General features: G+C 39.6%; 1 protein-coding gene across 1 annotated transcript in view; it reads left to right on the top strand.

Moving 5' to 3' along the window:
• PCDH15 (protocadherin related 15) overlaps positions 1–14,099 on the top strand; it is a 451,284-nt gene that overhangs the window by 227,738 nt on the left and 209,447 nt on the right. The window contains exons 12-14 of the mRNA XM_063132951.1: positions 6,040–6,246; positions 10,885–11,019; positions 12,437–12,586. Coding sequence (XP_062989021.1) covers positions 6,040–6,246; positions 10,885–11,019; positions 12,437–12,586 — 492 coding nt within the window. The remainder of the gene's footprint in view (positions 1–6,039; positions 6,247–10,884; positions 11,020–12,436; positions 12,587–14,099) is intronic.

The raw sequence follows: 14,099 nt of genomic DNA, 5'->3' as shown, positions 1-14,099 counted from the left end.
GCTTCATATTTACATTGCCAAAGACCTGCTAGTTTACACTGAAACACACTAATGCTAGGGTAACCAAGCTCCATAACTGTACACCAATTTTTTTTAAAAATCAATTACAGTTGTACGTGGCCATGTTCTACTGGCTATGTATATTAATGGATTTTTTTACAGACATTATTAGATTCAAATCACTGTGGTTGGTGTGCAGTTGAGTGCATAATAAGCAAGGGTATCAATCTGTAAGACTAATAATATGCCACATGCTTGAATAATATCATTTAACTCAGTGGTGTTGAGAGATCCATTAAAGTGGCAAGATGTGGCAAATTTGCTTTTTTGCACTTGTGTTTTGCAATATGTAACTCAACAAAATACCCACGTTTAAATTTGAATGCCTGCATGTTCAGAAAGCCAAAGGAGTCCATCCTTTCAAAGATTTCACTGCACGTTTTACTTGTGCTGCCTAAAGATTTTTTCCATTCATATCCATCATAACCTCTTCGTTGTTACGTTGAAAGAAGTTCCTTCTTCCATCCCCTTTCATAACCAACTGTTCAATTAAATCAATTAAATCCAAATTGGTGGCCGTCACTATGGGCAAGCCACAGAAAGAACAACTTGGTGTAAGGTCCCTTCATTCAGGGTCCTGATCTACAGGGCAGTGTTGAACTTTAAGAACTTCAGCAAGCTGCTTTGCCTAATTACAGAAGGTCAGAGGGGTCTAATAACCTAAAGGATTCTGGTGTGAAGGTCACTTTCACTCACAAAAAGTAACAAAGTAGATGCTGCAGCTCCTTAAGGGGCACTTTTATACTTCCAAGTAAAACACTTTCATGTATGCATGCAGCACTTGATAAAATTCCCTCTTCATCACAACAGTTAAAGTTGCACGAGTCCTGCCTACTTGACCATACAAAAGAGGGCAGGGCTCCTGCAGCTTTAACTGTTGTGATGAAGAGGGAATTTCACCAGGTGCTGCATGCATACAAATGACTCCTGCTGAAATTCCCTTTTCTCTGCAACTGTTAAAGATACAGAAGTCCTGTCCTTTTTATATGGTCACCCCAAACATAATAATATTGATAACCTATTGGGCTGAATCTACATTTAAGATGTATTAACTGTGCTGGCAGAAGTGGCCTTTCCACCCCTTTGTTCTTATGGCAGCCCCTCCCTGGAAATGGAAACCCTACTGAATGTGGTGGGCTGTGGTGCAGAGGGGAAGATCCCCTCTGCTGTGGAAGGCAGATCCTGGATCTATGCCCCTTGACTGGATTTAGAGAAGGAAGGTCAACTATAGACGGTTGTTTCATTTTGTCCCACTTAAATATGCAACTGGTTATTAAAAAAAAGTTTTTATATGCAGCTTTTATTTTACCCTTCTGTCAGCATTTCATCTTATTAGTATCGGCAGACTGGTATAAGTTCAGCCAGATGAATATTGATTGAAGACTTTTGTTTCTTATCAAAGCACTGTATAATAGAACTTCCATCAAGGTCAGGTCTGAAGGCTGGTAAACGTATTCCATCCTAACCTCAAGAGGCATTTGGCAAGGGTACCTTTTGCCCCTATTTATATTCAATTTCTTTATTATCATGTAGCTTCTGATTTGCAGAGTAGTCACTTCTTCCCTTTCACTATACTGGACAAGAAAGTGTATCTTTTGTTAGATATTGATAACACAGTACTTGTGTGTCAACCTTCCAATAGTTCTGAGATGTCTGTTTTTTTAAAAAAAAAAGCTTCAGTGCATTCCGTAACTGTAAACAGTTAGTTTTTTAAAAAATTAGTGTGGTCTACATGATCAAACGGGGGGATTTATTGGGTGGCTATAATATAGACACGTGTTTTAAATATCAATTAGCCAACAGATCAAAAATGAATGGTGCATTTTTACGCAACTAAACCCAGATATGGTGCCTACTCTCACAATCCTCGAAGCAAAGATCCAAGCTCAGCTCCTTCATGAATCAGAAATATGGAACCATTCTGCCAGCTATCATCTGGAAATAGCAGTCAAAGGGCTAAGTGCTCTTATTTATGTGTATATTTATTACATTTATATCCCACCTTTCTTCCATTGTGGAACTTGAGTTGGCTACATGTGGTTTCCAGGTGGCCTCCCCTCCAAGCACTGACCAGACCCAACCCTGCTTAGCTTCAGCAAGGTGGTTGCCTTATGTGCCCTCAGACCACATCTTCTTTGGCTAGCAGCACATAATCTGCCTCTTTAATGGTATGTGTCTCTTCTCAAGCATACATGAGGACAGAGAAATTGTGAAGACATTGAAGCTCACAGGTGGCTTCTCATTTGGTAGTTTGAATTTATTGGTCCTTAGGGTAAATGAAGGCACAATATTTGCAACAGGTATGAGATACGGCAATTCAGACTGGTGTAGTTCTATTAGTACATCTCTGCTTTTCTCCAATATTTGAAATATCAGTATGCCCATGAGGCAAATGTAATAGTTTTGAGTGATTATATAGCAAGAAGGATATTTGGAATATGACATCAAAATATGGCAATGGAAGAGAACTGGTGTATCTATGGTAGTAAAAATAAATACAAATCATGTACAACAAATAGAAACATTTAAGATAGGCCCAGCTAATTTTAGGAAGGTATTTTATATGTGAACCTTTAAGCACTTAAAGTGGGTGTAACTTGCTTATATCAGGGTCAAAGTAGCTGTGACTTCATGCATGTGATGCAAAAATGTACCTAGCCTAGCCACCTCTCTTTCCTTACAGAAAAGGGGCTGTGGAGGGCTCCACTCTGGATCAGGAACATGGCACAAAGAGGAGAGGAGGTTACTTTTTCTCATGTTGACCCTGTTCAGGTGATACTCTAAGCCATGGTGGTTAAGTATTTTGAGCTAAACATTATGGCTTAGTATGTCATGTGAATCATTCCTAACCATGGTCACCACATAACCATGGTTTAAACACACTCACTACCCATTTGCTGCAAAAGGGTTAGCTGCCTAACCATGGCTTAGGATGTTGTCTGAACAGGCCCATTGTTTTCCTGCTGGAAATTGACACCCATCCTCAAAAAACAACCCTCCTCAATTTTTTTCTCCTTTAAGGATGTACCATCTCCCCACCCACCTCTTTCCAGTTTTGGTATAACATTCTTCATCAGTCATTATGTTAGAGCTGCAGATTCCCTTTTTTATAATTACTTGTTACAATTATGTGTTCCTTGTGTCCATGCTGATGTTCAAAATGCTGGATGGCGGAGTGTGTGTGTGTGGGGGGGGAGTACTGATGTGAACACATCATTCTGAATTACCTTATCTTGTATCCTTTGCTTATGTTGTACTTTTATTGGCCATAATCCATCCCAAATTTAAACATCTAAATAAGATGCTACATATGTGCATGGAAAATATATCTACAATTTCTCTGATTTCGAAGGAAGTTCAGACGCAATGGCAAATATTAATCTCATTTTCCTGCATATGCTTTGCTTCAGTAAGTATATACATAAAAGTCAAAAAGGATCTGATAGGTTGGCCTATATGATCACTGGCTTTTGACTTGAAGACAAACAAAGTAACATGTAGACCACTTTGTTCTTTCTTCAACCATTTGTATTAATGCTTCCTGTTTTGTGAACTTACTTACATATTTACAGGAAAGCTTAAAGACAGATATAACCACAACCACCTCTTCAACTACCCCAAATTCTAAGCCCCTACTACTATTAATGTTTCATGTGGAGGGAGGAAGAACATGATTATATCAATGGCCTGGTTCACACATAATGCTAAGCTGTGGTATAGTTTGCTGAAATCTGACTTGTCGTTATATGTGAACCCATCCCTGCAAACAAACCATGGGTGTTAACCAGCTATAAACAACAAATAGAAGCTGCGGTTTGTTGTAGGCTCATGGAGTCTGGCCTGTTTAAATCATGACATTTTGTGATGTCTCAACCTAGAACTGTGTCTTATCCCTGGCTTGTTTGCACTGATATAGAGGCATCCAGCAAGACAGCTTGAAAATCAAACTATTCTGTCAAAATGGGCAAAAGAGAAACAAACTAGAAATAGCTGATGTTTGTTTGTTCATCTGCAAGACAACTCATGGCTAAAGCAACAAACCACGGTTAACAGAAACTGTGGCTTAGCATTATGTGCGAATGCAGCTATTCTGTCTATGAGAAGTCAGTCAGTAGCATTGGGTTCAGATGAATTGGTCCTGCTATGGCACAAGGAAAGGGAGGTTGCATTTGGGTGAGGGGGAAATCTAAAAATAGCACTGTGTTAAACGTTTGCCCAAACTCATTTTGTGAAAGTGACAATTTCATTTCACTGATTATTTCTGGTTGAATGATCTGTATCAGCTGGGGAACTGAGTGCAATCAACAGATTCATTTACCCCTAAATATGATTCACATTGAAATGTATTTTTAAAAGAAAAGAAAAAATACACCATACTGATCTGATCACCGCACACCCTCAGTGTATGTCTCTCTCTGTGTGTGGAGAAAGCAGGGACCAGGAAGAGTTCAGACATACTGTCTCAGCATATTCATCCTATTTCTTACACAGCTGGGGTTTAATTGGACTAGGCTTTGATATTTAGAATGAATGGTTATCCTTTAAAATGAATGAGGATTGTTTATTACATAATTTAGAAGATGCTGCAGTGATGTACTCAATATTTTTTTTTCTTAACTCTCCAAGGATATATTTATTATTTTGATGGGTGATGCTGAGACTTATAATGATGTGGTGGAATCCAGACTAGGATGCCTGGCTTCTCCCCCAACCCCTAAGATCCAATTAAGACTAGACTTAGGCTTCTGGGTTCAATATTAATTGGATTAGTTTTGTCCTGGCATTTCTGCAGTGCTTTGATATAAGTCCTCACTCCATTTCCCAACCCACCAAGGTGACGCAGCAGTGGCAAAGACTCATACCAGGTGTGGCACTCAGATTTCCTTTAGGCCCTTCTGTGCCATGAGCATGTTGCAGAAGTGTCAGAACTGCTGGGAATTCTGGGCAATGTAGTTCCTATGGTCCCTGGCGTCTCTGAATGTTGCTGTGCGGTATCATCCAGGGCTTTGAGGAAGGTGCGAACAGAGCTATCTCAGCTTGGGCAGTTAGGGAGGAACCTGTGAGGACTTGTATAAAACACTGTAGCAATGTCACCATTCAGTCTGCACCCAATTTGGATGTTAAATCATTTGCCATGTGGCTGTAGGGCATTCAGCAAAATACTCCATGTTTCCTGAATTATTTCCAGAGAGGACCAGGAGAAGGAGGTCCACCATTTCCTGCAGAGGATTACGATTTCAACCTACAACAGAATTTCATATATTTTATTGGTAAATAAGTGACTTTTTTTTTCTACAACAGAGACAAATTTTATCTCTCTGCTGGAAAAAAGTTGTCTGAGGACCAAATGTTCAGAGCTCTTTATATGTTCCAGGCATTTCACTGATCTCCTCTAAGGAGACTCTTTTACTCACTTTTATGCAAAGGGCAGTATCTCAGTCAGTCGAAAGTCCTCAGCTCTTAAAGTTACTCTTGGTATGATAAATGGTTTAAATGGTTACCCATGCCTTAAATAAATCCAAGCTGTGAGAATTGCTCAACAGAGTATTTCTAGGATCATTTCCCTCCATAACTGGATGCTATGCATGTTAATGCAGAACTAAGCTTCATTGAGTCTAAAGATTCTATTCTTACTGATGAGAGCACTGGAGACTTACTGGGGTTTTTTTATTTTTGCCAAAAATGATTGGCATGGTCCAGCCAAAGTTAAGTGTTTTACACTCCATTGATATAAATAGAAAAGTTAAGCAAGCGCCTAACTTCCTTGCAGTTGTAATCAATGGGACATCGAAGTTTTTAGCTTTTACTTCAGCAAATGCCTGTCTGTCTGTCTGTCTATCAATCATCTATCTAAATATGAGATAAGCTAATTGTTGCAGATGGAATGCATGTACAGGGAGGCTTCTAAATTGCAAGGATCTCTGGAAAACAGTGTGTCGTATGCCTGTGCAAACTCACACCCTCTTTTCTTTTTTGAAGGCAGAACAAGACAATGGCCACCCTCTTCCAGCATTTGCCAATCTGCACATTGAAGTTCTGGATGAGAACAACCAGAAACCTTACTTCACAGAATCAATGTATGAGGGTTTTATTTTAGAGTCTTCCCCTGTGGGTACAACTATCTCAGATAACCAGAACTTGACTTCTCCACTGCACATCATAGCTTTGGATAACGACATCGAAGAGGTTTGTGTCGCTTTGCATTATTAAAACAATACTCGTGCGTACTCTGTGAAATGCCATATTTGATTACAAATACCATATTGCTTCATAAATTGATAGAACTGATTGCATCATGATTTGGTGTTATTGCTGCATGTGACATAAAAAAGAATGGAGGAAGACTAGATTTACGAATGTTCAGAAACAGTCCTCAATAGCTTGTGCTCCCAATACAGCTTCACAGTACAAAGACTGTGTTTCCAGCTAATCTATTGCATCTAGGATTTATTCCAGGAACAGTGAAATATTTTCTCAAGTGGCTTTTGCAACTGAAGTGATTTGAGTCCAGGCTAGAATAGAAATAATTTAAGTGTAGAGGCTCTGAGAACAGGCTGGTTTTGATTAGTTCAGGTCACTAGACGAATTCAGGCAGGAATGAGGAACAAAGTTTAATGATAAAGCTGATTAACCATTGGATATCCAAGAACACATCCATTATAGTCCAAAGATATATTTGTGCTGTTTAGAGGGAAATAAAATTGGTTACGTTGTGCAGAAGCTAGGCTTGGATCGTGTCAGTGTTCCTGATTATATAAACTTTTAAAAGTGTTAACAATGTGAAAAAGTGATGCTGTGGATGAACTCAGACAATTTTGTAGTTTAACACTCCCCCAGCCTCATCATAGCATAGACTAGAATGACTAGATGCAATGGAGGACGAGGTCCCTGTGCATTTAAGTGAGCAATCTCATGGCCCCTAGAGAGCATTTGCCGGGCCATACGATAGTTTGGATTCTTGGATCCGAGGTTGCAGACAGCGCTCTGACCTCAGACCCAGGAGGCCAAACTCCCCTCCACGTCATTGCTGGCATGGAGAGAATGGTGCCGGCAGCCTCTTTGAGATCGCAAAAGTGACCTCGGAAGGAAGGTATATTGGACTTATAAGGAATTCTCTGGCATCCCTAGCCTCCTTCCCATATCCTCATTGACATCTCAGCTGAAATGCAAAGTGGGAGGAATGCTTAGAATTTTCTTGCTTAGAATTTTGTTTAGGGTTTAAATTCGAGATTAAATATGTTTCAAAAGAAGCTTGAAATGGGCTGTTGTTTGAAAAAGAAGATGACCGTAGAGCAAGCACATTTTGAGCCTTTGTAAGCCCTAATCCTGGCTCTTGTCCCAAATATTTCAAGACCCCAGGTCTAAATATTGGGTCTTGCTAGATTTCGTGAAATACTCATCTGAAAATATTCATAATCACTGGTGTTTAAAGTGAAGAACATCCTATTTGTATTGTGAAAATATTAGTACAGAAATTAACAAAACGATATCCAGTTCCTGCAGCCCCAATATTGGTTTTATTTTATTTTTTCCATAAGGGGGAGATGATGGGAAATCAGAATACATTACTGCTAACTATTCTGATTCCCTCAACCACCACTTTGGGTCTACCATCTTCCCATTCCTTCCTTCTATTTCTGGGGTCTCCAACGTGGACACCTCCCTTGGTGCCACCAAGCTCCCTGCCTCTCCTGATTTTTATTTTATTTCTTAATAATTTTAATTGTTTTTCTCCCCTTTAAACTGGGAGGTTGGCATGCTTCCTTCCAGCAGCATTTGGGTTCAAAAGAATTGTTGAAGCACAGATCCCACTTTTGCCTAGTACTTAGGTTTATGAGCAGATAACTTTTCTTTTAGCCTCACAAACTTGGCTTCTGGTCACTTTGTGACTTGACCATGCCTACTATAGCAGTCATTTTAAGAATGGGCCAGCCCCCTCATAGGAGCCATTTTGTGAGAGCACCCATGACACTTTCTCAAAATTCCAAATGAACCACTGATTCAAAAAAAGCCGGGAACTCCTTGTCTACTTCCTTCCTATCTTCTTGTTAGTCCTTTTGAGAATCTATGCAGAAACATTACTTTGGCAAGTGATTCCATTCAAATCAAAACTCATGCAAGTGATTTAATGGTGTGAGCAGTACAGCACCAGCAGAGAGAACTCACATGAGCTTGTAGCTTCCCTTCCTTCAATAGAGAAATAGAAACTGTGATTATAATGGGAAAATGCTAACAGAAATGTAGAGGTTAGTATGATTGTTAATTTCAGTCTAAGTCTGTAATATTTACAAGAAAAGCATCCTGATAGTTCATGTTTTTTATAATCTGTTTCTCCCTTGCTTTTATAAGTTTTATTTCAGTTGCTTTATCAATAAATACACATTTACTGCTTATACTTATTTTGTTTTCTATTTGTTTGCTTTTGGTTTTTAGATTCTACCAGGTGCCATTCCTGTAGGTATTTTTAGGTGTTCATCTTGGTTTATTAGCTTCTATTCCTTAAGTTTTCCTTTTCTCCTATTTTCTTCCTATGTGAATAAATCTTGAAGTGTGTGCGTGCGTGTGTGTGTGAATATGTGAATCCATTTTTAAAAAATCTAATTTTGAATTAAGTACAAAATTGCCTACCAACTTATATTATGGCATCACAACAAACCACAAATTTACTCTTGTGTATTTTAAAAACTACCTGTTGGAAACTATTCATTAAATGGTTTTTTTAAATTTTATGTGCTTTTGTTTTTAGAATCAAAGAGTGTTCTCTACCTTCAGTAATTAAATGCTAAAATCTTTTATTTCCCTATGTAATGAGTACAAAAACAGCTAAATTTAGGTTGCAGTCTTAACATACTTACTAGCAAGTAAGCCCCACTGAACATAGTAAGACATATCTCTGAGTAGTCATGCATAGGATTGTGCTGTTTGTCTTTCTTTTCCTCTCAGTGAGTGACACAGAGTGGAAGCATGAGTGAACTGTTTCTTTTCATTGTTCTCTGTGCCTATTTCCATGTCTCATCTGAAGCATCAAGATGGACATGTCTGTGACAAAGAAGCATGAATCACTTACACTTTCTTTCTGCATCACATTCAAAACCACCATCTCTCTCTCTCTCTCTCTCTCTCTCTCTCTCTCTCTCTCTCTCTCTCTCATAGGCTGTTTTCACATATTGCACACCTCTTCCACTTTTTATGTGCAAGTTGCAGTGCTTTCCTTGGCTCTGTTGACGTACAGCTGACTGTCAAAGAGAGCCAATGAAAACGCCCTGGTGCATCATGTGTGAAAAATAGGCCTTTTCCTGGTTTGCCGTTTCTGTTTCAGGCTGTTTCAGTAGTGCTGTAATGCCTGTCGGAGCATGAGTGACTGCAGGCACTGCTCTCTGAAACATCTCTAAGATTGCACATTTCTAATTAGTGAAAACAATAAAGGGTATTACATTAAGTTTTTAAAATATTATAATACCTATCGCAAAAAAATGCGATATTACCTGCAGAAAAAAATATTGACGCAATTGGAAAGGGGAAGTCCTGATACTGTGGCTTTTCTGTCTGAGAATGGGTTGTGTGAAATCAGTCCTTTTATGGCTGTGGCCAGCTGGCTGGCTGCCCAGGCACCAGATGACTTTCATGGCATGGTTCATGATAGCACTGAAGGAATGCTACTTCATCACATTTCACCTACGGAACACGGTCTTCTGCTGCTGATGGAGTGCAAGGTGTTGCTTTATTTATTCAGGGATATAAAGTATCCACTCATCCCGAAACCGGAACAAACAAATCGAGGGAGAAGGTTTGGAAGGTTTGGAGTTTCTTAATGGAAAACCCATGCCCTCTCAACAATTTCAGGCCTGGATATATTGGAAATTTTCATATGAAATTTTGATTGTGGTATTCAAGTGTGTATTGTTAGGGTATCCTGTGCAGCTTGAGGCTCTTCTCAGTATTTTTAAACAATTCTGTAGCTATCGCTCATATATTAGAAATCTGTACAAATTAAAGTTCCATCATATAAATCGTTTGTCAGTAACACTACCAGTCAATTTTTTTAATCAATGTAATTCTTTGTTTCCTGGCAATGTGGGGCCTTTTTCTTCTGGTACCGAAAACCAAAAAATAAATAAATTAGTTCCCTTTGCATCTTGGGGGATGGCTTGCTTTCTGGCACAACAGGAGATGCCTCCGTTCTTTGTTTGCTAGAGCACAGTCATCAGCCCCAAACCAACTGCCAACTTGTCAAAGCTATTGTGCCTCCTGATTGCATTCAGCATACTGGCAGCTTTCTCAAGACCTTCAATGAAAGCCGAGGTTTTGAATCATAAATTATCATCTTTCCATTGGTTTTTTTTTTAAAAAAAAAAAAAACCCACACAACACATTGTAAGAACTGTCCTTTGTATGTAGCAAATATGTTATCAGTGAACGGTATAATCCTTTCTGGGGTTTTGTTCATCTGGCAGGTGGCTGGAGCCTTCGCCCTTCCACTGCTGTTTTAAGTTTGTTACTGAAATAATTGCTAAAATACCTAATTGCCAAATGACAGTTATGGTCAGAGCTTGAATTATCGGGAGGGGGAGGGGAAGAACAAAGGCTTTTCTCCAGTCTTTCTGTTTTAAAGGAAAATTGTGAGGTGGGGAGCGGGCCTGCCTCCCCCGCACCTCCCTCCAATTCAAGCAGAGGTTGTAATTCCAGCAATTTAGGTTTATTGCATTTTCTCCCTAATTCCATTGTCAGTCCAGATATTTCACACTGTCATTAAAAGACCCATTGTGTATCTTGTTGCTATACCTTTGAGAAAGTAATACCCCGTCTCTTTATTTCTCTTTGAAGACAAAGGACCCCCTGCTCCATCTTTTTCTAAATGACTACAATACATTTTTCACTGTGACTCAGACTGGCATAACCCGCTACCTCACCTTACTTCAACCCGTCGACAGGGAGCTCCAACAGTTGTACACCTTTTCGGTAAGCAACAGAGTGTCTTGTTTTGGGAAGATAGAACCATGGCCATTTGATTCAGCTGTTGCAGGACCTTCATTGTTGATGGACAAGTATTATATTTGCAGTTGAGATTTTGAATCAGCAGAGATTATAAGAAACTGTTTTATAGAGTCAAGGAGATGGGAGGGAACTTGTCTTGTAGGCTAGCTAGTCTGACCCCCTGCTAGATGTAAGAAATCCAGAGTTCACTGATTTCCCAGTGACGACCCCAGCCTCCTAGGAAATCAGTTCTAGTGTCAAAGTGCTCTTACAATTCAATTGTTTGTCCTAATGTTCAATCAAAAGCCATCATCCTGTAATTTAAACGCATAAAATCTAATCCTGGCCCTGGGGAATATCAAGTCGTTGTCCTCTAATTGACAGCCCTTCAGGTAACTTTCATGATAGCCCTTCAGGGTGTTATCATGTTCTGCCTTTGTCCTCTCTTCTTCAGATTAGCCCTTTAACTTTCCCTCATATGACTGCTGGCCATCTTCATTACTCTCCCTACAAGAATAGATGCAAAAGTATATATGATGTCTTGTGTCTGCACAGGAAACCAGGTCATCTTGTTTTCAAGGGGTTGTCAGACTTTACATCTTCTGTGAGACAGCAGTCTTCATACTGTAGGTGCCCCTGACTGAGTTTTGCTGATATTTAAATCATTTGGCATAAGCAAATGAGTACTCCTACTATTATGTTAGGAATATCGGCCTGCAAGTGATAATTTGGAGCATCACACCAATGTGGGCCATTTCACACATTATGGAGGGCAAATTGGGTTTGCAGCTGAATATGTGCAGCCAGGGACCTGCAGCTACTCTTGCCCCCCTGAGGAAAGTAATTGTAGGATACTTATTTTTTAATTTATTTGTTTATATAAAATACCACAGTATATCGGAAGTTCCATGGACAGATTACAAATCTAAAAATATGATACATGATAGCAATCACCTGTTGCATTCACACACCTAAAAACATAAGATTAGATCCTGACTAAATTAGTTAGAAATCTATGGGACTTAAGTAGAATCATGGCTAACATTCAGTGGAGATCCAATTCATTTGCTTATGCAACTGTATGAAGAGGTCCAAAGAAAAACCAAAACCAGAAATTAGCTTGCCAGTAAAACATGTTCTCCATTATTTTCTCGGATACTATTCATTTATGAAATATTTTGAGGGAGAGCTTTAAACGGATTGTTGTCTAACTAGTATACTAAGGTTGTTAAGTGAATGATTTACTAAAGTTGTCACATATAATAAAAATGATAGCCAGATAGATAGATTTTGTGAAAATAGCAACATATAAGAAGCACAAGTAAAAATTAGTTTTATTTGGTATGTTCACTTAACTGTATTTTTCCAAAAGATTTCCTCTTGTTGTCTGCTTATTTTGAAGATGACAGCTTCTGATGGTGTACAAGAAAGCCCACCAGTCACAGTCAACATTTTTGTGATTGACGCAAATGATAACTCCCCAACCTTCTCCAACATATCATATAATGTCAAGATTTACACAGACATGAGGCCTGGAGAAAGCGTTATCAAGGTAATCAAACAGTTACATATTACATTTCCTTTTTTCAGCATGTTCTTCTAAGAAACTTATAACAGGACATCTTAAAATAGAAATGTTCAAGTAAAATGAAATATGTATTTAGGATCCTGATTGTTGCAAAGCACTAGAGCATTTATCTTCCGGCAAGCAAGACACCTGTTAGGAAGCCGGATAGTTGATTGACTGATATGCTTGCCATTAGAATGGATGTTTCATTGACATTCTTCTAGATATGGCTTAACTCTTCTCCTCCCTGCGTCCCCTAACATGGAGCATCTCCAGCAACTTGAGAAAGTCTTGCAGTACCAAAATTAGCAGATGTTGTGGACAAACGTCAAGATTTGGCTACCTACATCATTTAGCTATCCATTCAAATAGACATATGTTTAGTCTCTTGCAGCAAGAAAATTCTTATGGTACAGATATTGCTTAATGTACCATCACCAAGAACAACTACAACTTCATCACCAATCTCTCTCTTGCCCCAGTTCCTGTTACCCACTGATGAATCCCCATTACATCAGTTGCCGCAGTGCAAGGAACCTGGCAGCATGTTGGAGCCATCCCTCGCTTTGAAACTGAGGCCTTAGCTAGACAGGGCAAAATCCCGGGGCGATCCCCGGGATCGTCCCTGTGCATCCAGATGACACACAGGGGATCCTGGGAACAGGGAGGGATGATCCCTCCCTTGCCCCAGGATCTCGCCCTCCACTTTAGGCATGGTTTTTCCATGGTCCTGAGCTGATCCCAAGACTGTGGAACGTACGTGCGGGCGTCACGGTTTGTCCCGGTTCCTCGCAAGGGGGGAAATGGCTGCTACCATCGGTTCATGGAGCAGCCATTATTTTTTCTGTACAGGTTCGCTAAAGATAAGGAATCTGCTGCTCCCAGGGCACTTGCGACCTCAGGTTCAACATATGCAGCAGCAGTCACACTTTCTAATTATTTTGAACAGCTATTTCCTGATTTAGAAAATGAGAAATTTTGTTTGGACCCCCTATCAAATTGTAAGTAGTTTAATCTGGATTTTTTTTTAAAAAAAATTACCTTTAAAAACTGTTCAGGTTAACGTGGAGATGGGTCGGAAGGCACTTGCTTTGAAGGCAAGTGTAATGAACAGAAAGTGAGATGGATTGAACTTAGACTGACTCTCCCCACTTCATCCTTAGTTATAGTCACTTACACCAGGCTTAAAGTCTTGTGGAGAGCAAAACATACACAAATGCTCTCTCCTCCTGAGGTTCCTTTCTACAGCTTCCCACTTCAGGGTCTCTTTCCCCTGTTTTCCTTAGAATGCCCTGTTTATCGCAGCGTGTGATGTAACATCATTGCATGGTGTCGCTTTGCCCCTGCCACCAATACCCAATTGAGTTGGGAGCAAGGCATAGCAATGGTGATGTCCTATCACATTTTCTATTAAACTAGATGTTGCAAAGAAGGAAGAGAAATTGCCACAGCAGCTGCTCTTCCTGAAATATAAGAGTTTCCCACCCTTTATGTGTAT

Source organism: Elgaria multicarinata, chromosome 8 (genome assembly GCF_023053635.1).
Source record: "Elgaria multicarinata webbii isolate HBS135686 ecotype San Diego chromosome 8, rElgMul1.1.pri, whole genome shotgun sequence".
Taxonomy (NCBI): domain Eukaryota; kingdom Metazoa; phylum Chordata; class Lepidosauria; order Squamata; family Anguidae; genus Elgaria; species Elgaria multicarinata.
Note: the sequence above shows the minus strand (reverse complement) of the source record. Positions and strands in the feature narration are given on the sequence as shown.